The 27,871-nt window shown below is 39.0% G+C and overlaps 1 protein-coding gene across 3 annotated transcripts; it reads right to left on the bottom strand.

Moving 5' to 3' along the window:
- Positions 1 to 21: 21 nt before the first annotated feature.
- On the bottom strand, positions 22 to 27,835 carry usp20 (ubiquitin specific peptidase 20). Of its 3 annotated transcripts, XM_088615186.1 has the most exons (26): positions 27,029 to 27,835; positions 25,373 to 25,469; positions 24,438 to 24,491; positions 23,660 to 23,722; positions 23,173 to 23,307; positions 21,999 to 22,101; positions 21,092 to 21,161; positions 19,354 to 19,467; positions 18,708 to 18,786; positions 16,898 to 17,333; positions 16,030 to 16,093; positions 15,146 to 15,228; positions 13,590 to 13,702; positions 12,783 to 12,955; positions 11,643 to 11,737; positions 11,377 to 11,410; positions 10,915 to 10,960; positions 10,523 to 10,703; positions 9,181 to 9,307; positions 8,600 to 8,769; positions 5,907 to 5,988; positions 5,287 to 5,395; positions 4,728 to 4,830; positions 3,960 to 4,028; positions 3,368 to 3,562; positions 22 to 2,062 (listed from the first exon to the last, which is right to left on the bottom strand). In XM_088615186.1, exons 2-25 carry the CDS (start codon positions 25,463 to 25,465, stop codon positions 3,405 to 3,407), a joined length of 2,754 nt encoding a protein of 917 aa, XP_088471312.1. In that variant the 5' UTR covers positions 25,466 to 25,469; positions 27,029 to 27,835; the 3' UTR covers positions 22 to 2,062; positions 3,368 to 3,404. The 3 variants fall into 3 exon arrangements, with proteins under 3 accessions (XP_088471312.1, XP_088471313.1, XP_088471314.1); XM_088615187.1 differs by lacking the exon at positions 16,030 to 16,093 and having other exon boundaries at positions 15,146 to 15,274; positions 27,029 to 27,832; XM_088615188.1 differs by lacking the exons at positions 21,092 to 21,161; positions 21,999 to 22,101; positions 23,173 to 23,307; ... (2 more) ...; positions 25,373 to 25,469; positions 27,029 to 27,835 and adding an exon at positions 18,230 to 18,417 and having other exon boundaries at positions 19,354 to 19,368.
- Positions 27,836 to 27,871: the final 36 nt, after the last annotated feature.

The following is a 27,871-nucleotide window of genomic DNA, read 5'->3' as shown; positions in this document are numbered from 1 at the left end:
AAAACAAGACAACTTTGACAATAGGTTCAAATTTCCCTTTTATGCACAATAAATGACATTTAGTAAGTCTTCTGTTACACCAATCATCAAAAATCATAAGATATTTTTACGACGTTCCCACAAGTCAATTCTAATGTAAGCGTTTTACAGTATGTGTAGATCTGGATATGTTCTTGGGGTGCTCTTTGTACACAGTTGGGGATTAAGAGCTTACTATGACAATGTACATTTACAAGACACGCACTCTATGAAGGACCTCCTCAAGTTTAATATCATAAGAGCTTTACCTTATTGACAGGGTAGTGATCACTGAACCATTGACAGGTGGTTCCAGATTCTGTCCAGTAAAAAAGTCCTGACTTTATCCTCTAAAGTGCCTACTGGGTGAATTAGTAATGGGGGTATTAATACAGATTGCAGACTTACTATTGAAACAAGTGTTTGCATGAGGGATATTGCATGATCTAATGTTGAATGTACAGCATCTTAATAAATTATGATCTGTTTACTTTGTGTTGTTCTCACACAGATGATTTTATTTTGCCAATGACTCTGTTTTATTTCCGATGCAAGACTTTTGAGAAAAAAAACAGTGACGGAGAATTATGTTAAAACAAAAAGACTGAAGCTGACTGCAGGACCCTTCTCTCCTCTGCAATCTCATGAAGGCTTTTTAGTGTGAACCGTAAAATAATTCCAAACAGTATTGTCTTGGTCAAGGTTGTTTATTCAGTACACTAAGAAAAGCCGGTTATATCCCAGTCACCTTGCTGATGCGTGTCGTTATGTCTGGAGAGATTGTAAAGTAGGGATCCCTCTTCGGTTTGCCACAGAATCATTCTTCCTCACTCAGACACAGAAGCTTTGTGACATTAGACAAGGAATATGGGACACCAGCACAAAACTACAGACATTTTGCTTCCCATACTGCAACCCTTACAGCATGAACAACAGATCTACTCATGTGTAAATTATTTTTGATCCTTTAGAGGCAGTAACATTCATATTTTGCACAATTACGCAAAGCTTAAGTGCAGTCATAAGCTGAAATTGTACTGTTTCAATAACCAGTGAGACGTCTGTTACTCTAAGAGTTCATACTTGAAACAAATGAAGATAATGTTACAAAATCACAGCTGAAATGAATCTCTCAGGGACATCTTCTGATCTTTAACTAGAAACAACTAATATATGTCCTTGTAAGGCAGAAACATATCGAAGTCTTTGTTCCGGTGTTGAAATTAAGCACTATTGAGTGGTTCTCTCCCACACATTTGTTAAACTGTTCTCTCTGTTCTCTTTGGCTGATTCATACAGGCTTTAAAGTCTGATAAATGGGAGCATCCAGAATTAGACTTTCTAAGACTGATAAGAGAGAAAGCTTAGAGTACGTGATCTGTTGAAGACCTGTCAAGACAATTCACATCTCTCTTCTCTTAATTTTTTTTTTACTAAGTCCTCAGTTCTCTACATTCCTGGACTAGAGAGCACTACCCTGTTCACCTATCAATTAGCGCAGGACTGCAAGCAATAATGAAGCATCACAAAGCTGAGAAAGCAACAGTCCGGGGCCTAGAAATATATACAATGTGCATTTCCATACATTAGAAACTTTTTCAGTTCCGATACTCATCAGACGACCATGTTAAGACCAACATCCAGTGTTTAAGCTTGGTGCCATGCTTGCTAATTAAATAGTTTATACAGAAGCAACTTTGTATCCAAGCTGCAGCTAATGTAAAGTGGTTCTCACTGGCCATTTGACATTGAAGCTAAAAGGCTTCATTAGACTGAAACTCTGTGATTTACTAGTATTACATTATTACAGGATAACCTGATATTACTATAGAAGTCATCTGTCGCCACTCCAAAAGCCAGGAGGGCTTCACTAAATGGTCTTCAATAAATAATATCTCTACTGTGCTACAATCCTACTATACTTATAATTATTTCTTCTTTACACGTGATAGGATGACACACCGGTACATCACAAAAGTGCTCACGATGTGTTTGTCAGGGAGCAAAGCCTGTGCCACTAGGTCCAGTTAGCATACAGCATGACCTACAAAACACAGATTAAAAAACAAACAGATCACAATGTGTTTCTTCTCAGGTTTATTCAATTGCTATTAATACTTATTAAGATGATGCCTTTATCCAAGGCAACATAAAAGTAAGGGATATTCACAGAACTGTGCAAATATACAGTATGCTAGACTGATATACAGTTATAAAGTTACACAGTAAAAAGAACAATCAACCAATCCTAGCAACTAAGGGAAATGAGTACAAAGCAAAACACTTGAATATCTAATACTGAGTGGTAATTAAAATGATAAGGGTGCTTGAGATTTGGTGGGTAGTGTGAAGTAAAGGTGATGACAGGTTACAGATTGCAAGCAGGGATGGATTTTAGGATGTACAAGTGCAGTTTGAACAGGTGGTTTTTGACTCGTCACCCTAAAAAGTATGTAGAAATGTGATATGAAACATGATGTTCCTAATTATTCAGTAACACAGCAGAAAGTGAGTGGCGTTCCTGAAGACCTAACTCGGAAGATGCAAAAATGACAACATGTTTTATTCACTAGGATGAGACTTCTTTTTATCATTCTTTTGCTGAGCGTCTTATCAGATCTTGTCTGTTTTATACAGATGTATGAATGATATGATTAAATTATATCATGCTATCTGAATCTGTACATAACAGACAAAAAAGCATAATCATTAATTATCGCTTACACTTATATAGCTCTTTTCTGGACACTGCACTCAAAGCGCTTTACAGGTAATGGGGACTCCCCTCCTCCACCACCAATGTGTAGCATCCACCTGGATGATGTGACGGCAGCCATAGTGCGCCAGAACACTCACCACACATCAGCTATCAGTGGGGAGGAGAGTAGAGTAATGAAGCCAATTCATAGATGGGGATTATTAGGAGGCCATGATTGGTAAGGGCCAATGGCAACTTTGCCCAGGATGCTGGGGTAAAACCCCTACTCTTTTAGAGAAACGCCTTGGGATTTTTAATGACCACAGAGAGTCAGGACGGTGCCTGTTTGCAGTATAGTGATGGGGCATTAGGACACACATGTACCGAAGGGTGAGTGCCCCCTGCTGGCCCCACTAACACCTCTTCCAGCTGCAACCTTAGTTTTTCCCAGGAGGTCACCCATCCAGGTACTGACCAGGCTCACACCTGCTGAGCTTCAGTGGGCTGCCAGTAGTGAGTTGCAGAATTATATGGCTGCTGGCCATGTTACTGTAGGTTGGATCAAAGCTTTAGAACTGAAAGGAGTAGAAGTATCAAGGTTGGCATTTCCCTCGAACACCTGAACATGAAAAGCAAAAGGCTCACACTTGCCATTATCCTGTGGCTCGGGTTTGACACTTCTTCATCTTCAGATGGCCCGGGTCTCGGCCTCAATCTTGCGCTCCCCATGAAGGCTCTCGGTGTCGCTCTGGGCCACAGTCTGACGCACCGCGATCTCCGGCCCTCCACCGTAGATATTGAAGAGATAATGCCATGTCTCCTCCGAAATCTGTCCATAGTCGGCTCCTAAAACCCAAAGTACAACAGCTAGCCATTGCCAAACCAGCTCTTTCCAGTACAGCATTTGTTTCAATATTAGTAATGCATGCAGTGTGATTTTTCAATATTGACCTTTAAATCCCTAAATACCCATTTGAGAACCCAAACTTTTCCATCTATTTTGCTGCTCACCAGTAGTTTGTTTATAATGTTCTTGGATTTACATTATAATGCAATGTGATTGTGGGATGTGTTTGCCAGTGTTATTAAAGTGGTTTAAAAATAGGCATAAAATTTAACATCTGGACAAAACGGCAGGTTCGTGCATTTCAACTATAAAAAGGAAAATACAAATGGTAACGCTCCCTTTTCCTATCGAGCCACAGCATGAAAGCAAGGTCAATTTTCCTGCAGTAATAATAACCTTGTTTAAGCTGTATGTGCCCCCCTTTCATCACGCCAATTTTGCTGTTGTCAATGGGACCAGGTGGCTCTGAGAAAAGGAAAAGAGAACAATAATTTTAGTTTAATCATGGCCTCATTTTACTGCACAGCACTGTAGAAAAACTACCTCAAGCTCTAGACAGAAAAACACACTCACACCACTTAACTCATCAAACGGTATTGTGCAGGTTTAAGCTTGATTCTGGTATTTTTCTGTCAAATGTCAGATTTTACAAGGCTGTATTTATAACGAAAAAAATACACAGATTGTCTACATTTGTTGTAGCTGTGCTTTGGAATCAGCAAAATAATACATGATTAAATAATACTTTAGGTCGATACTTTCTTTTACCGATAGATGATAGATATATCCGTACTGAATTTATTAAAATCAACAAAGTCTTAACAGATCTTCTACTCAAACCTATCTGGAACTTTACCACTGTAAAAAGGCCTCACTGAAAATGTTAACATGAACACAGTCTGTGAAGTTAAATTCTCCACTGAATTAATCGCTCGTTAATTGCATGCTTTAAGAGCTTCTAAACCCTTAGAGGCTTTGATCACTGCCTGATCAAATACTTTGCTTAAATCCTCCTTCCTTGCAAAGGAAAAGGAAGACTAGGACTATAGCTGAGCATAGCTGATTGTGAGCCTTACATCCAGGTAACTGAGGTAACACAGGAAGACACAATGCTCCCTAGTTCTGACTTTCCACAGGATATAAAGAAAAAGGCTACATTTGTACCATTGTCCTTTCCCTTGACAAAGCTCTCCCACTCCCTGAACCACTGCATACTGATACAGTAGATGACAGTGGGGGCTTCCTCTGCCTGGAATGCTTTGTTGAGCTACAGTGGGAAAGGAAACAGATTTAAAACCTTTTGAAACATTTTATGAATTCTTAAAAAAGCATTTTACATCTCTACTGCTGAGGATGCATTTAACAAGAGAAGTGTTGTACTTTATAGAAGTGGTGTAGTTTATATATATATACACACACACATATTAAATGATTACTATTATGTGAATCTAACCATACTTTAATAATATCAAAAAGGGAAAGACAGCAGCTGCTGTTGATTTTGAATGTATCTGCAGATCGGTGCTATCGCATGCTGTTTTTGCTGCTGTGTGAGTAATGATCAGCAGAAATGTGCCGGCAAACTAAAATCGCCAATCTTTTGTTTTGTGCAGTACTGTAACAAAAATCTTTCCAAGAAAACATTCACTTGTTGTCTATGGGTGAAGAGCCAAACTGCTTTTCACGTTAATATTCCATAGGTCGTGGCTTCCAAACAACATACCTTGATGAAGGTATCAATCTCCACCTTCCTGCGCTTGGCCAGAGCTTCAATCTCCACCTGACATATGGAGCACACATACAGATGGTTCACAGCAGGGCCACCTCCAAACCTAGAGAGAATGCACAATTCTTTAATGAACTTCATGAACTCTAACTGCACAGGCTTGTTTGACGACAAAAATTATAGGAACATCCCGCACTTCTTCAAGCATTTGACATAAAGGATGATAAACACATTACAGAGTTCTGAGTTAAACCTGCCACTATTGATTCACATCCATATTCTCCTTATAGTATTAAAAAAATAATACTTGATTCCTTATCTAATAACTGGTAATTGTTATATAATTCACTCAAAAGTGGCAAGAGGTATCAATATAAAATAGGGTCAAAGTAACTTTCATGGAGCTTAGCGCGTTAGTTGATGCAAGACAGTTTCTACATGTTTGAAGGCGTCCTCAGTGCAGCACTGCAATCTTTAGTTGAAGTGCTGTTAAAAAGTTCAGGTTTCCTTATAATACTTTAGCTGTACAGAGAAATAGGTAATGCCTGCAGATAGCTTGAAAAGCAGCTTAAATGAGTCATAAGCCCTGTACCGACAGGAGAAGATTGACTGCTCACCTGTTGTAGAGATACTCCCACACGTTCTGAGGCAGAATCACAACCAAGTCGTCAATATAGTGATATTTGTTGGGTGGGATACCTGTGTCAAAATAAAAAGACAATCACCGACGTTCTTATTCCCATTGATCAAAACCCCCTTTAGACTTGAGCCAATCATCAAAAAAAATCATTTTTTTTAATTTACAGGATTCTCATTTTTATCAGATAATATCTGGATACCTCCACGCTGGCTGTTAATGACTCCAGAAATCATGTATTATAAACAAATTCCTTAAGGAAAGTGAAACTGACATCGATGACAAATTCATTAACCTCTCAGAGAGTTTTGGCATCGCATACGGTAGCATCATTTATGACACATTTTAACCTCCATACGCAGACTGATTTCACTCACCACACTGTCATGAAGAGAGAATTCTGAATATTCAGTGCTCTAGTTTGAAACACGTACTATGAATACTGGAGCTTCGTTCACATGAGTATAGGAATAGGCATTCCAGACATAACCTGTGGTCAGCCTGTGTTTTCTTTGAAGTGGAATACTTCATGTGTGCCAACATGCGTCAACAAAACCAAAGCGTGTTTTGTTTTAATTGTGAGCTGTTTTAAGTTTAATTGCGTTACGCACGCACGTCATGTCCTGTTTCCTCTGTAATGGAGGGGGGGAGTAACCACAAATTTTCTCAAAACACTACTGTTACATTAATGTAGATTGGCATTAACACACCTTTCTGTCCACTGGGTGATATTTGTATGGGCAGGAGCTCACAATAATATCTGGCTATTCTGAATAAGGTGTCTATTGGAATTAGTATTGAAAGAACTGGTGTGCAAGTTACTACACAAATACAAGAGTGAATCTGGCATCACCTAATTTGGAATATGGTTACCCAGAACACCAACAAAGAAACACTTGCTTAGCATATAATCATAATCCTGCTTGCATGGAAACACTGAATCTGGCAATTTTAGACCCTGTTCATATTAAGACATTCAAGCTCAGAATTCTGGTGTAAACACCAGTGCCGAAAAATCTTTTTTGTCCTAGCAAGAAAAGAACAAAACTACATAACCTACCAAATGAAAACCTTTCCTGATGATAACCAAAGCTGTTTTATATTTTAACACAGAATTTTGCAAAGCAACCTGAAATCTCTTTCGTAAGCAAATCAGGATTTGTTTGAAGACCATTTTGAATAAACGAGTATTTGATAGTCCAACAAATGCTGTAACTAAGCAGCTTCTCTTTGGGCTTATTATTATTATTTTTATTTGTTGCTGTGTATTTCTCCATCCTAAATGAAATTAAAAGAATGGACCCTTTTTTTGTCTGGAAACAGACAGTAACCACAAGGGCCTGGATGCTACAAGAAAACAAGCAGATGAAGTCTCATATGGTAAAGTACAAAAAGCAGGAGAGAGGGCTCAGGATGTTTACCAACCAAAGCTCTATCTTTTAAGATGGCAAAATCAATTTGACTTGATGTCTCCGTTTTTCACAGGAAGAGGCTAAATCTTGATTTGCTATGTAATAATATATATGATAAAATAAAAAATACCCAAGCGAGAATTTCAATCAGAAACTAGTACAAATGGAATGACACACAATTGTCGGAAAGCATGTTGTATATAAACTTGCGAAGTGTGTTTGGTACACTCATGGTACACGCAAATTGTGATTTGCCATGTTTGTATATGAGATCATATATGAAACTATCTACAGAAAGAATGTTTGGGTTTTGGGTTTGGGTGAGATTCCCCGAAAACACATATAAAGTCTCTTGAATTACATTGTATGCTTTTGTGTGCTCATGTATTGCAGTTTTACTTGACTCCACTTGGTATGTTTGGTTTACATTTTTCATACTTTCATATTTATTCATATTTTTCCTATTTAAGCTACTAGTCAGATCTGAGATGACTTGCATTGTAGAATTTTTTATTAAGGTCTGCTGGATGGGTTTGTTTAAGAGAGGAACCAAGAAGTACAAATATTACATACTGCATAATGGCTTTAATTTACAAGATTGTTATTGCAATCTGTATTTTGCCATTATAATAAGAGCTGCTCCAGTTGTATGAATAAAAAGAACCTAGACTCCTGGACATATTACAACCTTCCATGGTGTGTTTTATGAGCTTGGAATGCTCAGTTATGTGGCTTGATATTACACCCTCAAGATATCCTCAACCTGAGGTTCCAGAGATTTTTATTTCATAGAGTTAATGAAAAAACATTAATGTTTTGCAGAGCAAAGCCAGCATATATTGGACATTAATACACAGGGTTTCCTTTTGCCTTTAGGCACATTCTATGACTTGCCAGGTGCTTGTAAGATAGCAATGACATGGCTGAGAGAGACGCACAGCTCCTCCAATCAGTGGTAACTCTCCTGTGAGGCAGTGTGGAGCTTGCAGCATGTCAAAAGATGTCTTGAAGACACCCAAAATAAAAAAATGAAAAATGGCAGTTCCACATTTAAAAAAATGATACCTCTGTTCATCTTTAGAATAGTCTTTAGTTATAGAGTCTATGGTCTCCACATATACTCTTTCGTTATAACTTTATAACCCCGGAATCTGCATGGGGATGTAAATCTACTATCTAACCCAACTCACCCAGGACAGGGATTCACAGTAACACTGTCACACACAGCACCACAAAGCTCGAGTTTGTCAGTCAGACTCACCTCCGTGCTGACACAGAAAAGTGTGGTTGGTGATGGGGCCAGGCTCGGTGAAGGTGTTGAATTTGTTCAGCCACTCTCTCGAGATATAGAACTGTAGCAGACTGTGCTCCTTCATGTTGGCCAGAGCCACCACCTTCTGTCTCTCCCTCACTGACTCCTCGCTGCTCTTCCTGTGACACAAACACACAGTGTATGCAAGCCCTGAAGTCATAAAATTCATCCTCTGACCGCTTGCAATTTATCACATGAAATGTCCACAAATCACTGTCAGAGCAGCAAATGTGTTCCTTTAAACTAAATTGCACTATATAGGAAATCATCCAAAACCAGTGGTATTTAAATCCTGGTCTGAGAGAGCCAAAGTCCTTACGTTAACAAGGCAGCCCACCTAGTGTGAGGTCACACGTGAATTATAGGTAATCCTTTAGGTTAATTTAGGCACATTAAGTCAAGAAATCATTCAATTAGATGATTATGAGAACAGGAATTAAAAACCACAATATCCTGTGGTTGATTCTGAGATACTGAAATATATATGGGCCAAACATCATTTCTTTGACTGCTGAGGGGTATTTTCTCACCTGTAGAAGAGCACATAGGCCTCAGCGTTCTGCACCACCGTCTCATGGACCTCCGTGACGTACTGGTCATCAAACTCGTACCACTGACCATTTATTACATTCTGGCAATAGGCAATGTAGTGACCACCTGTTCAATGCAAGGATAACACAAGTCATGACACAGAAATTGATGGCATTATGATTCTGATAGTCAAGAAGCCAGCCAGTACCAAAGAGCCACCAACTACCAAGAACATGGCGTTGGCAGGGTTGGCATGACTTTTGAAGGGCTTGACGGCACAGAAAACGTTTGTTTTTTCCACCTCACTTCATATTGCATTTTTTTCCCCACACTCAAAGTCAAAGTCACCAAATTTTGCCCTTGCTCACTCACTAAAACTAAAAGCATTTTAATGCACGTATTTCTTCCCTTTTGAAACAAATAGTTGATGTTTTTGAAGATTATTTGATTCTTCCCTTCCATCGTGGCTGGGGATGTTTCTGCTCTGAGAAACCAAACAATGATAAATAGGAAATGCCTCAGCAGAATACACTCACAGTGGTATTTTTGCTCCAGTGAAAAATATGTTTCCTTTCTTTAAAAAATTATACGGCCAGCAACAGAGACAAAAAGACAAATGTTGAAATTAAAGAGAAATTAAAACAATTTAACTTTTTTTGCACTAAAACGGGCCCAGATTATATAAATAACCTTTTCCCACCCACTAATACTACATTACCACTATGTAATGTGTTTTCACTGAAAAGATGAAAGATAAACTCTGGGACACACAAAAAAAAACATTTTGCAGTTTATCTGCAGTTTGTGGATGCATTGAAGCTTTGTTATCTACAGTTTGTAGATGCATTGACGCTTTGTTTTAATCTGGGTCATAGTCCTGGATAACTAGCAGGTGGTTATTTGGGCATGGAACTAGTGCAGATAACAAAACAACAGAACAAAAAGCTCTGAAAAGTGTCTCTTTATGGGTCTTCTGCATTGTACTTTATGGAACATAAGTAGTGTCAAATCACATTATTTCCTGAAGAGAGATTATTACTATGATTTTTATTTTTTTATATAACATTGTATCCCTGGAATGTTAGCTTTGGGAAAAAAAAGAATGAAAAGAAAACAATAAAACCTGAAGGGCTGTGGGACATATGACGTTTTTACAGTATTGCTAATTTTTTTCAAACACACTTAACCGTTTTTGAATGACAAACTTTACCCACTTAAAAAAGCCATTTTCCTGAATAGTTTTTTTTAAGACGCTCTGCCACCTGGTGTTAGAATGTTGACATACTTTTTTATTTTCCTCAGAATGTTGACAGATTCTATCAACCCCCAACCCATACTCACTTCCTGCAGTACCATGGTGACAGATCACCGAGAGGAGGTCATAGGTCGTGATCTGAGAAGGGCTTTCCTTGGCCAGGAAAGGTCGAAGGTCAAGGCCCTCCAATGGGAAGGACACATGGCTGTTGATCTTGAAAGAGTACATGACTTCGTGCCGAAAGCGTTTCAGGTGTATACACAAAATCTAAGAATGAGAAACCACATGGTTTATAAGCAAACTGGAAATAATTTATAATAACAATAAAATGTTATAATAAAATAATAATGTATAATATTGTATATTACACTAAAATAATTATAATAAATAATAATATAATAACAAAATAATTATAATTAAAACATTCATTCTGTTATGAATTCACTTCATTCAAAGAAAATATAACAAAAAAACTCACTTCCGGTAGACGAAGAACCTTACAATATTTAACACCATTTCGTAATCTGTAAGATAAGGGGAACATGTCAGCATCATAACAAATGGTTATGATTTAACAAACATGCCGAAACAATCATATCTGCAGCTCATACTATGCTGTCTTTACTTGTAGACTTTTATTCTATTATCAGTCCAAATACAGAGTTCGGTGGTTTTCTCATTTGAATCAGTTCATCATTTTTTCTACTGCATATCTGAAGAAGGACAGAGTTCTGGAATGTAAACCCCACATAATACTATAATCTGCATGTACATCTCAAATTATAAAGGGACCCTAAATTTCATGGTATGTAAACGTGCAAGTTAGAACACCTATTCAGAATCATCTTACTCCAAAATAATGTAGTATTCAGAACAAGCTGTGATTGCTGTCCTTTTCAAAATCTTTAATGTAGTTTTATTATATTACATTTTAACTCACTTTTTACATCTTTCGCAGCTGTACATATTATCACCTGAAAACATGAGAAAAAAACCTTATGGTTACAAACTGTTGGGGCATGCAAAATTAAAGCAGTCAGAAATACAATTATTTGTCAGACATAATAGATGGTTTAATGCATTATCTGTTATCAATCATGGAAACTCTTCATTGGAAATTATTATAGGAACACAACCCTCTAAACCTAGAGAAGGACATTTTAAAAGTACAAGATGTTGGCTGAGCACACTTGGAAACAAACCCACCTTTCAGTTCATCAGCAGCAAAGAAGGCAGCCAGACAGTCCTCTAGTGTGACAACAGGACCCCAAAACCAGTTAGGGATACAGGACACTACAAACCTGCAGCAAAGCACAGGGTCAGGCAGGAGCGCCAAGTGTGCAGAGAAGTAACCCGAGACCACAAGAGGGCTCCACAAATTTTGCCAGCTTGTTCTTTATTCTTTTTAGCAGGTTCCTCGGCAGTTAGACAGGAAATTAAGTGAACCTTGAGGGAGACTGGAGAGGTAACATTTGCTAGCCAACCACAGTGGGCACTTCTGAATGAGAAATGTAAAAATGTGCCCGTTTTTAGTGCTCCTAAACGTACAGCTAGGGGTCGCTGATTCTGTCACTGCTTACAGCATTAACTCCTGTACAGGGTGAATCAGGTCAAGACAAGCTTCTCCACCCTGCCTGACCTGAGTCATTTATCTTTTGATGTATAATTTTCTCCATGGTGACTGACAGGAGAGTAAGTGCCAAATGCAAGAGCATCTCCTCTCAATCTGACATCCCTCAAGCCTACACGCACACAGGAAGTTGCAAGAGTTGCCATCTCACTCTGTCCGACGAGTATATCCTGGGCTTGGTGACACTTGGCGTTTCCTGATCAGAGCTGCCTAGTGCCCAAGGCTCGCAACTGTGATGCCTGAATTATTAGAGCTCAACCTACACTCCGAGTAAGAGTCCTCACCACATGAGCCGCCTACAACCATTTCATGACACTCTAATAACTTCTAAAGGGTAACAATTGTTCACGGAGATCATAATATGATGGCTCACCGAAAGGGGGAAAGGTTGCATAAATGCTTATAAACGTTAATGAGCTCTGTTGAGTTGATTCCCTAGTCTTAAGGTGAAATAACACAAGAACAGTGGGAAGGAACTGTCATTTGTTGTACTATTACCCTGAATCACTGCAGCAAAGCATGGCACCTGATTGTATGCAGTACATACGTGCTGAAGCTTAACGCATACAGTACGTCCTGTATCGTCCAAGACATTCATAATCCAGAGATCCCAGGCAAAATGCCACCACAGGTCCCACTTGATGACAAAAGGAAGTGGAAATAAAAGACTACAGCCCCCGCCCTACTTCCTTTGCGACACGCGAGCTGTGTCTGACCTGCGAATGTAGTCCATGATGAAAGAGATCCAGCCTTGTGAGGAGTAGGTATCGCTGCAGGTCCCAGCTTTGACCGGAAGGTTCTGGTGAATCGAGGAGTGGAGTTTAGCAAGATCCTCTTTCCCCGGGATTGGCAGGGACAAGTCCTGAAAGGTTTCCACTGTCGTCGACACCTAACAAAAATCAATGGAGAGACAATGCTTCACCCTTAAACGATTTCCCATCCAAGTCCCTGAGCATGTTACAACAAAAGCCTTAAAACACACAAAATATAAATATCCTTAACAATGACGCAACAGAACTCATTTTAGTGCTAATGCATCATCATTACTGCATTTAGTAAAAACGGTGCTTAAGTGATTTTCCTTTACCTTGCTTCAAACAAAAACAAACAAAAAAAAGAAAATGAAGTCAGACTTCTAATCCTCATTTAAATTATTACTTTTTATAAGATTTAGGTACTGTACTGCCTACCCTCATAGACATTATCACAATTGAGCTATTTGCAGTGCTGTTAATAATAGTGCCATGGATTAAGAGTCTAAACTAAGTACTTTATACATCTCTTTTTAAAAATTCCAGTTAAGCTTTTTTCCAGCAATTATAATCAATACGGACAGCCAAAATAAACCTTGTTATTAGCAAGGAGTGATTTGGTGGGTACAAAAAAACACCCTTTTAAAACTAAAAATCAGATGTAATGTTAGTATATGCTCTCCTTTCACATCCTCACATCCTCAATGATCAACCCAATATCCTGACCTATACAGCCAGTGCTGCTGATGCTCTATGAAAGCGCACACACACCCTGTCACAGGTGAGACACTGGACCAGGCTGAGGATGGAGCCATCAAAAATGTCAGAAATTACACTTCGGTAGCGAAACTGCTTCTTCTTCTTGGAACCAAGCAGGAGTTGAGCTGTTGAAGGATAAAGAGAGGGCAAAAACATCTTGACAAACTGACCAGTGTTCTAAAGCCTTCTTCACTCATTATATCAGTCAAGGGGCTTTCTGAGTCAAAAAACCATTAATACTTGCAAAGGACTCACTGCCATACTCTCTTTAACTGCTTGGGTTGTATAAAAAAATCAGCAAGTTTACTTAGTTCCATGATGTTTTGTACCAACTGTAGTAAACAAAGATTACCAGCAATTAACTTGTGAGTGCTAATTAGAAAACACTGGAAATCATTTGGTAGAAATGATTGAATTCTAAAAATGACAAAATATAAATCTACCTTAAGGGTGAACTGAATTAAGCTAAATCTTTCTACCATGTCCTCTTAAAAAAACAATTGGTCTAAATATATAAAGTCTTTATCATATGTCTGTTCACCACAAAACTAGGTTGTGAAGCATCAAGATACAAACCACCGTATTTGCTGGTGCCTGAAAGCCCAGATGAAAAATTATATTGACGTGCAGCTTATGTTACAAACCAGAGAAATATTGTTACAGTTCAAACTGGGCCATTTTTTTCTTTTTCATAAGTCTGGACTCTCCTGATGAATGATACAGCAACAAACTTTTAACTGGTTCCAATATTTTATCTGGAGCTTTTCCAAAAGCTACACACTTGAAAGCATTTGGAGTCAGCACAGGCAAAAATGTCATGAATGTCATGTACTGAACAAACTTCAATGCTGATTACAAAAAGAAGCCACGGAAACAAGGTCCAAAATGTTTGTAGCAATGCTACATTACCATGAACATCTCACAACTGTTTGACAAGTGAACCACTAGTGTTTCGTTTTACTGATGAAAACGTTTTCAACATATACTGCCCTGCAGTGGCAAGAGGAAGTAAGTCCTGGACTGTTGGATTTGATAAAAGGTAGAAAAACAAGGCAGTTTTTGCCAGGCAGTTTCACAATAATGAACATTGTTTCTAAGTACGGTACATGTACTGTATGTAAAAATATTCCAAGAAAAGGAAGAAGGCTTACTTCCTATAAGCCAACATTGATTTTCTTTTTAATTTGTCGCCGGCACTTCTTCCTTTTGTCCATCCAGGACATTGCAAATTGTACATTCGCTCATGTTCAGGATGCTCAAGGTAGCAACTCAAAGTTGCTACAGAAAGACCTTTCCCCAAACCTAAGCATAGTAGAAGTGCCTATAGCTGGCAGCTCCCAAAAAGCTAAGAAACACTTCACACTACAATACAAAAGCCTTTATATGAACTGATACACCATTTAATAGAGGTAAGCCCTGCAGAGAACCTGAAACACTTTTCAAGCAATAGAAATGCAGACGTGTTAAACAACTGTAGCACCAGGTGGTGATATATTACACTATGATTTATGGAACCTAAAACAAGCAGTGGTAACAAATTAAAGAGTACAGGAGAAAAGGAAGAGAACCTTTCTTCAGCGAGTAGGTGGCTCCAGAGCGCAGAGGGCTGCTGGACAGTTTGGGGTGCGACTCCTGCAGGCCGTGAATGGGACTGCAGGGGCGAGAGTTACAGTGCATTGCTGCCTCATTGTCAGGCTCTGAAACAGAACCAAAAACATTATATGAGGGACAAACCGTGAAAAATCACCTCCTTTCAACAGAATTCAAATTCACCTCATTTCTCTACCGGTGGCTTTCATCCAGGGGTCTAAGATCCCCAGGTACAAAGGAAAACTTTTTAATCTTTTATTTAGTGTAAAAAATGAACACCTTAACTAAGACTTCTGGTAGGACATTTGGTGGGCATGTTGACATCCTTTAAATATTTTATAATAGCAAATTTATTTGGAAAAATTGCATGCTTATGTTAAATACATTTGAACGAGGACTCTTACTGAAAATGATCTCTTGAAACTAGAAAAAAAAAATGAAAATGGATTTTGTTTTCCTCCAGATCCAACACCACTGGAAAAAAGGAGAAATCACTTAAAAAACAATCTCAAAGGCCACAGCCAACTGAGCCTTTGAGAAACATGGCTTCTGTTTTTTTTTTTTTGTCATGTCCTGGCAGTGGATTAAAGCTAGGATTCTTTCAAGTAATTTTCATCTCCTTATTAAACCCATGAAGAAACCTGGAAGCTGAGGAACACGGTGCCAAACTGTGTAGCCCAGGATTGCTCTGAGATGGTGTGATCCCCATCTCACCCCCTCCTGCACCCCAAAATCCCCCAAGGGCTCCTTCGGTTCCTCAAGAAGCTGGTCCATAAGAAGAGCCTGTCCAGTCCTGGAGAGCCACTTAATCTGCCGGTTTGCATTCAACCTGAGCTCCTAGCTACTCAATTTTCATACTTACTGCCTTAACTGGGCCAAATTAACACCTCTCCCCATCTTCTCCTCAGGACAGGAGGTGAACACCCCTTAATAATAATAAACTTTATGTTATATAGCGCCTTTAAAGGTGGCTTCTCAAAGTGCTTTACAGAACGACGACAACAACAATTAAAAAAAATTAAAATTAAAAAAATCACATGCACAATGACAATACACAATGAGAGGAGACAGTAGATGGGGTTACTGAATACAGTAGGAGCAGAGGGGTAAAGAACAGAACCAGTTAAGTAAAGGCTCTTCTAAAGAAGGTTTTAAGTCTAGACTTGAAGGAGTTCAGAGAGGATGACTCTTTGATCTCCTTAGGGATAGAGTTACAGAGCTTTGGGGCATAACAGGAGAAGGCCCTGTAACCCACTGAGTGCAGACGGGCTTGGGGGACAGATAGGAGACCAGAATTAGAAGAGCGAAGGTTGCGAGGTGGGGAGTAGGGCAATAATAGCTCAGACAGGTACTGAGGTGCCAAGCCATGCAGAGCCTTATAGATGAGCAGGAGGATTTTTAAGTCGACACAGGTGTGATCACTTGCACCTGATCAGAATTCTGCCTGCCGAATTTTGGACATACTGGAGTTTGTTCAATGTGAATTTAGAAACCCCAGCGAGTCGAGCGTTACAGCATTCGGGAGAAGACAAATGTGTTCTTCAGCTTTTCAGCCACAGTTTGCGATAACATTGGACGCAGTCTAGCGATATTTTTGAGGTGAAAGAAAGATGTTTTGACAATATGTCGCTCATACGGGTCGAACGTTAAGCCTGAATCGAATATCACCCCCGAGTTTTTCCATTTTGACTGAAGTTCAAGTACACCCCTCGTGCTGCCGTTCCTGGTACCTGGTGTGCGGCTCAGGCTCTGGCTGCACTGGTTGTTGGAGGCCGTCACCTCCTCGTCCCCAGCCCGGCTGGCTCCTCTTCCTTCTTCGGCGGCGGTGTCCACGTCGGCGTCTTCGTCCATCTCCTGGGAGCCCGTGCGGTGGGGCGACCCCGAGAAGCGTCGCTCCTTGAGCCGCTCCTTCTCGGAGATCCCCCCCCGCCCCCCGCCGCCGCACTCGTCCGTGATGAGCAGCTCGGCCTCCCCGGCCCCGCGGCCCTCCGGCCCCTCCCCCCGGTCGCTGCTGGAGCCCGAGTCGCAGGACAGGAACTCGTCCTCCGAGGGGCTGCGGTCCCCCTCTCTCCGCGCCTCGCCCTCCGGCTCCCCACACTCCACCAGGGGCTCCTTCAGCTCCTCGTGCAGCTGGTCCATGAGGCAGCGCAGGAACTCCTGGGTGTCCTGTCGCCACGGGGCAGAAGGGACAGCCTCTTACAAAGATTATCCAAGCAAATCTCCATGGCAACTCCATGCCCTTACTGTCTTTCCACTACTGTACTCTTTCTACATCTTTACAGATGTCCAAAAAAACATGATTTTCTCTACATAGGCATTTCACAAATCTCAGCAGTCATGATCTGCGGGCTCCTGTGCAACTTTGTACTGTTTCAGGATAACGTGAACGAATGCAAATTAAATTCAAATAAAACAGCAAACTAATAATAACAGGCACTTGGTATTGCTCATGTCTAACCCCGCGTGTTCTAAAACCTAAAAATGAATGAAACGTCTAGGCAATGGAAATCTTATGTTTTTCTGCTTTGGGAACAGTTGGATTTTATGTAAAGAAATGTTTACCACATATTACAAAAAGACACATGTAGTATATATAAATCTAAATATACATTACACATACACATCTGCCAAGCATTTAACTTGAGTTCACTGTGCTTTGATGTTCTAGCACGTTTTTAATGACACATTGAGTCCTTCAATTCTTTACATTCTTGAACTTTATGGCACCCAAGTGGAAGAGTTTTCCATACTAAACTTTTATAAGAGACAACACGTCTGTCATGCTGTACTCAGAATAACAAAGGAAAGAAATGTAACCTGCACATGCCTGCCAACCTGTATCGTGTGGTCACTGCCTAAACTCATAAAACAATTGACTTCACCTGCACCTAATCAAATTGATATCACTAAGCATTCTTCCACTTTTTTTCATTTTCAATTAAAAGCAATGAAAATATGAAAGAATCATGAGTAACGATCACAATATCAGGACGTCTTGTGCTGCAAATCGTAAAAGAAAACCGCAGCTGAAAATAAAACCTTCAGCTCTGAAATGCATATACCTTAAAGCAGAGCGCAGAGGGCTCTGAGCACAGATCGAGTCTTATTGTCCAGACGTCACTGATATGGGCTTCGACCTGGTCATTATCCAAGTTTCCCACATTAACCAAGCATTGCAGGGTTTTGGTAGGCTTGAGCAGGTTGGCATACAATCTTGCTATACACCAGTGACCCTGAAACATCTTGGGAGCTTCCAAAGACAAAAGTGAGAGACACACCACTCATCTGGTTGGTGTGAATTTACTTATAATACTCTGCAGCACTTGCTGCACATGATATACTAAGTGAGCAAAACAGTGGGCACATTTCTCCATCACTGGAACAGAGGCTGCAGAAAATCAAATTGATTGGCAATTCCAAACTAGGTTATAAAAAATGAAAATAATTGGTGCTCGCATGTTATACAAAATGGCTCTCTGTGCCCTGATTTAAGACAAAGGATTATCTTGAGATGTAAATGTCACACATAGCTCTCCCTACCTGCTGTGCGTAGCCCCGGAACATCGGATTAACCAGCTTGATTCCGTGTGAAAGACTTGTCGGAACAACATAGCTGGGGCTGAGGAAACAGAACTCACAGAGTTATACTTTGTTGATATCAGAAAATTCCCAAAACACAGGTCTTTTGTAGTCTCCTAACAACAAAGCCCAGGTATTCCGGGATCTTGTTTAGTGGTAATCTTAAATAATTACAAAATACAATTCATAATAATCTATTTTTGTTGATGTCCTTTCTTCTGTCCTATACAATGTTTTTTTCCAGTGCAAATTTAGTTAGAAAGAGGAAATATTTGTAAAGTGGTTCAAAAATGTAGCAAGAAAGCACTGTATAAATCACAATCATCCATCCATTTTCTAACTGCTTAAACCAACACAGGATTGCAGAGGAACTGGAGCCTTTACTGGCAAGCAATGGTTGCAAGGTGTAATCACGATCAATATGATGTTATATTAAGCACTGCGGCTTCATTATACAAAACACTGGGTAAAGTATTTAGAAAGTCTAGATATGATATTGACTTTAAAGCCAAAGAACACCCATGGATAAATCCACAGCTTCTACGGTATTGCAAGGATAAATAGTTCTAGAAAATATACAAAACAAAACAAGCTGAACCTTCCTTACCGTTTCTTGTGCCAGAGTTCAGAAATGAGTTTCTGGTAGCTTTTACAAAGTGCAGGCTTCTTATCAGTCCTGACCAGACCTCCACATTCCAGAAAAAACTGTGTTAGAGGGGGGCTGTGAAGAAATTAGACTGAGGGTCACCAATTGTAAAACACAAGTATCCCAGGTATACATTTCATACTTAACTCAGAAATCGATTCCAATAAACCACAATGTTTTTCCATTTTCACAGCATTAAGGCCTATAGTATGTCATTAAAGTGATGTCCACTAGAACACACAACAGTTAAAGAAAACCTCAATTACGGGTCGTTAATCTTCAATGCCTATGATACTGATGCACAGGAAATACAATGCTCAGTTCTAATGGATTTCATTGACTCATCAGACATTTTCACTATGAAAATGGAGCACACTGTCACATATCATGCTATCAAAATGAACACATTATAAAGGTAGTGAAGTGTATGACCTCCCTGAGCATTAACTCGGCCCTGGCCACACTAACAGAGACCTAAAATACAGAGTGGATAGACTGCTGTGGAGTTTTTCACCACTCTTGATGTGCAGCTGCACCTACTGTAGGTATTATCCTGTTAATAGCACAGGTGGGTGGGGCCCATGGATATTCTATTGAAGGCAGGTCAGGAAACAAAGCTGTGAATGTCAAACTCTCAGCACTGTTGTTCTGAATTCATGCCATTGTAGTCCTAGCACTGTCTGATCTTGCATTGTCTTCCTGGAAGATTCGCATTCCTGGACTGCCGTGTAGGAACAAAACAGTCCCAGCTCAAGGACTAAGTCAGTATACCAGCAACCTTTAAGGCTGCCCTCAATCTGCATCAAAGACATTGAATAAACCAGTGAATAAAGACTCCACTACTCTCGACCACCACCTCACCGGCCCACAGAACATGATGTTTCTACTTCCTAGCTGTCAATAGGTTACCCGAGAAGAGAGCATGCGCACCATTTTCACACAGATGGCGACCTATAGTCATTCCTTTTTGTGCCGTAGTCGCTGCAGTCCAAAAATGATTTCTGCAAATTGATCAGATGGATGACAGTCTGGGCCTGGTGTGGGGATCCACTTTCCAGAATGTGGCCTGTTCTATCAAAAGACAACTGGGTTTCTCTGGACCAGTGTGCTGCTTGCTGTAGCAGACCATCTCATTCTCTGGACACCGTTTCTTACAAAAGGAGTCTTCAATCTAGCTAGAATCTAGCTAACTAGGCATGATCAGATCCTTTGCCTTTCTTGCATTAATTAAAATAATACATTTTAAAAGTTTATTTACTTATTCTGGCAACTTTAACTCAATTTAAATACCATTGAGCAACTGAAATCAAGAAATCACCTGATTTAAGTTTCACAATCGTTCCTTGGGATTACATAACTCATGCTCAGCAGATTGGTTTGTTTTCATTGTACATCAGTATACAGTAGGCCATTACTGAAATTAAAATGTATTATTTGACTGCTACAGAAAAGTATAACACAAACCTAAACAGCCTGGTTGCCGTTTATAATGCCTGGTTTAATTATTATACATTTAACTAAATTTATAATGCACCAATGCCTAAATGAATTTCTATTAAATGAGTTTTAGCATGACACTTCCCTCTTTAACAAAGGTTCAATCTTGGCCATATGCAGAAAAGCCTTGTGTTTCAAGCAGTGGCAAGAACAAAAGATAGCAATGATGTTAGTAGATACAGCAAGAAGAGGTTTAGCTCACCAGTTAGACAGTGCTTGGAGGGCTGCATTCATGTAACACGAGTTCCCTATATTCTTCATCCCAGTGAGACCTTAATAATTTAAACAAATCAACACAAGATCAGAACAGAATTTGTAAATGATGGCCTTGTTCTATGAAAAGCACGTGAACACAGATCCGTATAACAAAATGTACATGTTCAAAACTTCTTATTAAAAGGAGTAATGAATGATCATGCCTTCAGTTTCAGGAGAATGAAAAACCCCTGCTAGTGTCAGAAGCCTTTCTTTCCGCAGAAATGTTCCAGCACACTTACAACAACTGTGACTTGCACAACATTATACAACCATGACTGGAATATTCAATATTATATACAATCTCAAACAAGTCTCATACAGCTACAACTCTATTTGTTCATGTAGAAAGGTGTTGTCAAGAAAGTAAAAAAACATTTTCTGACAATTTACTGCTGCACTGAAGCACAGCAACCTAGTCTCAAGTTATGATTGATTTCCTACAATCACACTTTCCATTTCATAATGATTACACTAATATATCTCCAGTTTAGGCACTGATATACAGTAATAATTGTCATTTGTTTCCATGGGTAAAGACTGCAGAACCCAAACAGGACAATCTGATTGGTTAATAATTATATTTACAGCTAAAATACAGGATTTAAAAGAATCCATATCCACCTAATAGTATACAAATTTCAAAATGACCTTGTTTTTAATATAACTGTGCCCAGTATATTATAAAATCCCAGACAGAATCTAGAGGTAGCATTCTCAGTACTGGTTGGTCTTATCTGAATCCCCTTTATATACTGAAGCTTTATTCTTAATTTTGGGGGACATGACATTGCAAGCAGGTCTCAACCAACTGGAGAAGGAGATAAGGGGAATCTGCCAAAGAATGAGACTACCTCGTGGTTTGAGCTCATCTTCCTCTGACTCCGACTCCCCCTCGTCTGCGACTGCAATTGGAACTGCCTTCAAGGGGTGGCTGCCAGTCTGTGGAACTGCTTCCTGGGAAAGCAAACCAACACCTACTGCTGGAGATTCTATTTTAATATACCAAGGAAAAGGCTTTATATATTATACGAGTTTTCAGAAAGCGTGGTGATAAAAACACACATGTACACACATATGTAAAGCAGGTAATAAAAGAACATGCTGAAACCTTTCCGAGGAGTACAAAAAAATTGTATTTTTCTAATCATTATTAATAAATGTCACCCATCAGTTTTAGCTTGCAAATGAATGTGAGATCGGAAGGCTATTCTATGTAATGCTAATTACATTAAGTAGGAGCGACAGAGGGATCTAAAAGAGAAAAAAGAAACTACTACTCAGTCTTATATATACTGTATGTGATAAACATCAACTTTTCACTCAACGTCTCTGCTAGTGTATTTTAGTGTTATAACAGCTTTGTTAATACAGGTTTAGGTTGGCAGAGAAGAAACCAATTAGAGGATTTAGTCATCTTGACCAGGTCTACTGCAAGTGTTCACATTACTCCTGTCCTGGAGTCCTTGCACTGGCTTCCGGTCAAATTCTGTGTAGACTTTAAAATCCTCATGCTCACCTATAAGGCTCTGCATGGCTTGGCACCTCAGTACCTGTCTGAACTATTATCGCCCTACTCCCCACCTCCGCTCTTCAAATTCTGCCCTCCTTACTGTCCCCAAAGCCCGTCTACATTGTATGGGTGACAGGGCCTTCTCCTGTTATGGCCCCAAGCTCTGGAACTCTTTGCCCAAGGATATCAGAGAGTCACCTTCTCTAAACTCCTTCAAATCAAGGCTCAAAACCTTCTTTAGAATAGCCTTTACTTAAATGGTTCCATTCTTCACCCCTCTGCTCTTCTAAGTACCACCATCCACGGTCTCCTCTATATATTGTAATTGTGTCTTATCTTGTGTATTCTTCTTATTTATTGTTATACTCTTCTTATTTATTGTTATTGTCATCCTGTAAAGCGCTTTGAGAAGCCACCTTTAAAGGCGCTATATAAAATAAAGTTTATTATTATTATTATTATTATTATTATTATTATTATCTTTAAACCATGTTGATCAGAATGTGGCTCTTTACCTGCTCACTGTGTTTGCACTGGTGGCTAGAGGGCACAGGGGTCACTGGCCTCTGCTCCAGAAACACCTCCCTTTCACAGACATAGCACCAGATCCGGAATGTGGTTAGGTTCACCGTCAGGTTGTGCGTTTTAGCCTGAAAGAAGATGTCAGCAGCATAAATGAACAAAAAGCCTCTCTTAAATATCCCCACATGTCCATACATGAATCCATTTTAGATTATGTGAGACTCTTCATGTCCCCTGACCTTCTGATCTCATTTTCCAGCCTCATCTGTCTTTCTGGACTTGAGCAAGCCTTAAATAATGCAAAGCAAATCTAGTGGAGAATATCAGATAAGCTTACTTACCATGAAACAAACAAACTACCTGGTCAATCTATTAATTAATTAATGTATAAACGTGCAGATGTACAGTGTGAGCCTGTGACAAAAAAAAACAACTTTCTGCTTTTTCAGCCAAATGAACTTTAAAATGCCACTATCTTACCTGTGCATGTAAGGTGCTGTGATCTGCATAAGACTCCCCACAACCCACATATGGACAATCCTTCTGCACCGCAGCCAAAACACAGGAGAAAAGAGCATGAAGTACATTTACTAGCCATCAACAGCACCTTACTGAATTCTCCATGCCTGGGTTTAGTTTTTTAGTTTATCATGTTTAAGATTCTACCTTAAAATCATAAGATCATCTAATGCAACAAAAAAAGTAATCATCTTTATCTAAAACTAAAATGCAGGAAGAATTAAAGGTTCATTTCACGTTCAAAAGTAGAAAAGACTAAAAAGCTAAACGTTTCAGCCGTTGATCTTCCTTCCAGTGAGTGTCGCCTTAAACTGAAACATTGTTTTCTTCCTGACGATTTAGGTATGGAATTAACCTTTACTGCTTCCTTTGCAGTCAGTGCACACTGAGACAGCTTCCCACTCAAACCTCTTAGAAATGAAAATAAATCAGTGCCACGTTATTGCCAATTAACAGATTCTAGCCAAGGATTATTTATGTAGGTTGATACGGAAATAATATTACTGCTCATTTCCTGTGCTACAGTATATATGATAAGACATATTAGCAAATACAAGCATATAAAATCTCAAATGTTCATAGAGGTCGGAGCATGACAACGCTTTGTGCTTTACAAAGATTCAGACCTGTACTGATTGGAAGAACTGAGATAGGAAAGATCTCCATAGGTGCTGAAAGACGCTCTGTGCTATTCTCTGTGTTTCTTAGATGACAATGCACAAATAAACAACTCTTTTACCTGTAGACATGCCCAGAGATTAGGTCCCCCTGCGCCACAAGACTGGCATGTTCCCTAAATCCCCAACAACATAAAAACAAAAATATTCAATTGGACTTTCTGGCATGTCATCAACTAGTGAACCTGTAAGAAAAATGGCATTACTGAAGTTCACATAACAGCAATACCTGCAATGCTTCAAGCATTTCAGAGTCGAAAAAAGTCTGATATTTTAAATGCACATAAGAATATATGTTTAAATCAACCAGAATCACAGAGACTATTGGCATCCTTCAAGTCAACAATTAGCTAATCTGAAGATGTAAAAGCATTCATCAAAGTCCTCTTTGTTTATACCAATATTTGCATTTGTAACAGCAAAGTCAAAGGAAAAAAAAATAAGTTCACTTGAACAAAACTACAGGAAACCGTAATAATTGTGGCTAGTTGTCTGTCAAATGATTTTGGCTAAAAAAAACTCCTCCTGGCTAACCTGGGCTGAAACGTCTTCAGATTTCTGAGTTGACTGTGCAGCTCCAGAATGTGATTTTCCATGTTTGCTTATCCTGTAAAGACCACCTTAGGCCTTGATTTGCATTGCACACTGCAGTCTGAATCAAACAATTGTGAATGGTGTAATACAACACTGTCTTTGTACTCTATTCTCACAGTAGCTTTATTTTTTTAACCGCATTGATGCAAGGATGCATCTTTATGAAGCCACATTTACTAAAAATGCTGATTTTTCAATGATTTGCACTGTTATTTTACAGAAGGAAGCTCACTCCAAGATATTACTGCATGTGTCTTGTCAGCTACACTGCTCAAATAATTCTTATTACTGAAACCTCACCAGCAAAACTCAAGGTTTCAACAAGACATTTTTAATAACTCAAGGACTTGGCAAACACTTTTTAAAAGCAACCAGATTAGTGACAACAGATATGTGTTCTCACCTTGGATTTCTGCAGTAATTCCTCCTTGGTAACCTCACCTATAGAATCTAAATGAGGGCAAAGCTCTCCGTTTTCCGTCATCTCCTTTGACATGTACCTATTTTTAGATAAAATACAAATGCACATTATGGAAACACAATAAAAAATAATTAAATCAGTGATTACAGTATTATTACTACTGTGTTATTGCCAAATGCTAAGTAACGCATAATCTGTATTCTAATCTACTTGTGAAAGCATATTAAACAATACAGTACATTTTCAAAAACGTACAAGTGACAAGGGAATTTAATTTTGATTCCTCGTTTCAGTCAGAAAAAGGCCTTATTTAGTTCATCCTTCACAAACAATTAGACCAACTTAAATATCGCTAAAACGTCAGCTCAGACAGTCCAAACAGCCCAGAACCAAGTAAGAACAGCCCTAGAGGGATTTTTATCAGACAGCTGTCACATGAAATTTTATTTAATTTTGATGGTGACAGATCGGAGACTGTAAACAAATCTTGTGTCTGTTACTACTGATTAATCATTACCAAAGTTTACAAAGAATGTTTACCGAGCCCATGAAGACGACATCATAATAACAGGTTTCTAAGTTATTGACACTTTAAGGGATGAGCATAACATGAATGATTACTGTATTACACCAGTTCGTCAGTATCGTTAATATATTTAGCACAATGAAATAAACGAGGACTTCTTCCCTTCTAGATTTCAAACACTAGTAATAGCAATAACACCCTTTCAGTCTTACTAATGATATAAAATGATTCGACAAGCCCTCAGTCCATTAAGTCATCATCATCACTCATTATTTTAAAGTAGCTAAAGGCATCTCCACACATGTATTTAACTGGCAATACCTTTTGGACATTGTGATACTGTAAATTCCACGTCAAATTACACAGAAATAGAAGTTAAGAATATTGGCCGTGTTAAATGCGGTTATATTTCTTTGCAAAAATAAAGCCTTAGTCATCCTTAGGCAGTCATAATGGAAGCCGAGTGTGAAAAAATGCCGAGGATTTTACGCAAATCTCATAAGACTACCAACACATAACAATGCTCAGAACCCACACATCAAAGAACTGAACGGTTACATGTTAATCCGTCAAGTGAACGACTTGCCATTATATGTCACGAAAGCATTGATCCAAGAGTCCTTTTCACGACTGTGATGATTTCGTACTGTACCAATGACAATTCTTTAAAAAAACACATACAAATGTTAAATATTAAACATAAAGGATTCCTTAGAAAAAGGGCTACTCTCTACGTCTCACTAAATATGTTTAAATCATAAAAAATGTTGCCTTCAGAACAGTATGTTTATCGCCATATTATGCACTTGTGCATTTTCAATTCTGACACGATGACTGTACATTTTCCATGCATGAAGGAAATGCACTTTACACGCGAGATAAAAACAAAAACAAAAACAAAAGCGTTGTGCGTATTGCACATTAGTCAGTGAGCAGGTCTAAAAGCCACACATAGCTCCGACAACACTCAGCTTCCTGCTATAGGCTCTCATTACACTATAATTTACAGGCCTTTCCTACACCCCACCAAACGCTTTGGAAAAACGCATATACAGCAAATTAAAAGACACTGACATACTTGACAGTTCAGCACCTAAGAAATGTATATTTACCTGCAGCCAGCAGTGTGAAAACGAGCTTCGGAAACATTAAAACATTTGGAAAAAAAAGATGAATAAAGAAACCTAAGGAGCCGAGATGCTACACTGCTCTCTGAATCGCTACAGCGTGCCTCAGCGTCAGATTTGTTTGCGCTGCGTGACAGTGATGTTGACTATTGCCGAGGACTGTGGATATTTTCTGGTTTCTTTGCTGATCAAGAATATACGTAGTGCAAACATGTTTTCACTCCAGACGTTCATAAAACTCTTTTGGTAATTGCAGCATGCTTTGTTTGTTTGCAAGAGACCACAGTTGGGTCAGTTATTCTATACAATTCTGGTAGTGCTCTAAATAAGTCGTACAATAATTTGAATGAGAGTGACGTTGTGTCTTGAATTAGATTTTATTAGCTTTCCAAAACACTTCCGTAACCTAAACTAAATTTGCAAAAGGTTTATTTTTCTCAAACCAACCCTTCTATGTGAGAGATACCCATGCAGGGATTTTTATCATACTGTACCTGTTCTCTAGTCTAGAGCACTGCTTCGGTTTATGTTGGCATTTCTCTCAATTAAAAACATTTATTGACTAAGAATAATAAGAAGGTTGTGGCATCTATATTGTTTCAACATTACAATAAAAAAACATTACAATAAAACACAATATTAGCTCAATTTTAGTAAGCTTTTTGATTAATTTTAATGCTGTACTTTCAAATGTATTTAATGTTGATATACTTTGCTGAGAAAAAGAAACTCAGTTTAAACCCATATGATTTTAGATTGAAAGACTTTTGCTCCAAAGCAAAATAAATGTATTTAGGGAAACGAAGACGACTCGTTTAATTTTTCTGT

Source organism: Lepisosteus platostomus, chromosome 21, assembly GCF_059453375.1.
Source record: "Lepisosteus platostomus isolate fLepPlt1 chromosome 21, fLepPlt1.hap1, whole genome shotgun sequence".
NCBI classification, from domain to species: Eukaryota; Metazoa; Chordata; class Actinopteri; order Semionotiformes; family Lepisosteidae; genus Lepisosteus; species Lepisosteus platostomus.
The sequence above is the reverse complement of the archived record's forward strand: the minus strand, read 5'-3'. Positions and strand labels throughout refer to the sequence as shown.

Excerpts from the sequence above, each read along its gene's own strand:
- usp20 (XM_088615186.1), bottom strand. The coding sequence starts at position 25,465 with ATGTCAAAGGAGATGACGGAAAACGGAGAGCTTTGCCCTCATTTAGAT. Across the intron at positions 22,102-23,172 it reads AGTGCAAACACAGTGAGCAG|GAAGCAGTTCCACAGACTGG; the intron begins GTAAAGAGCCAC and ends TTGCTTTCCCAG. Across the intron at positions 5,396-5,906 it reads TGGGAGTATCTCTACAACAG|GTTTGGAGGTGGCCCTGCTG; the intron begins GTGAGCAGTCAA and ends CATTCTCTCTAG.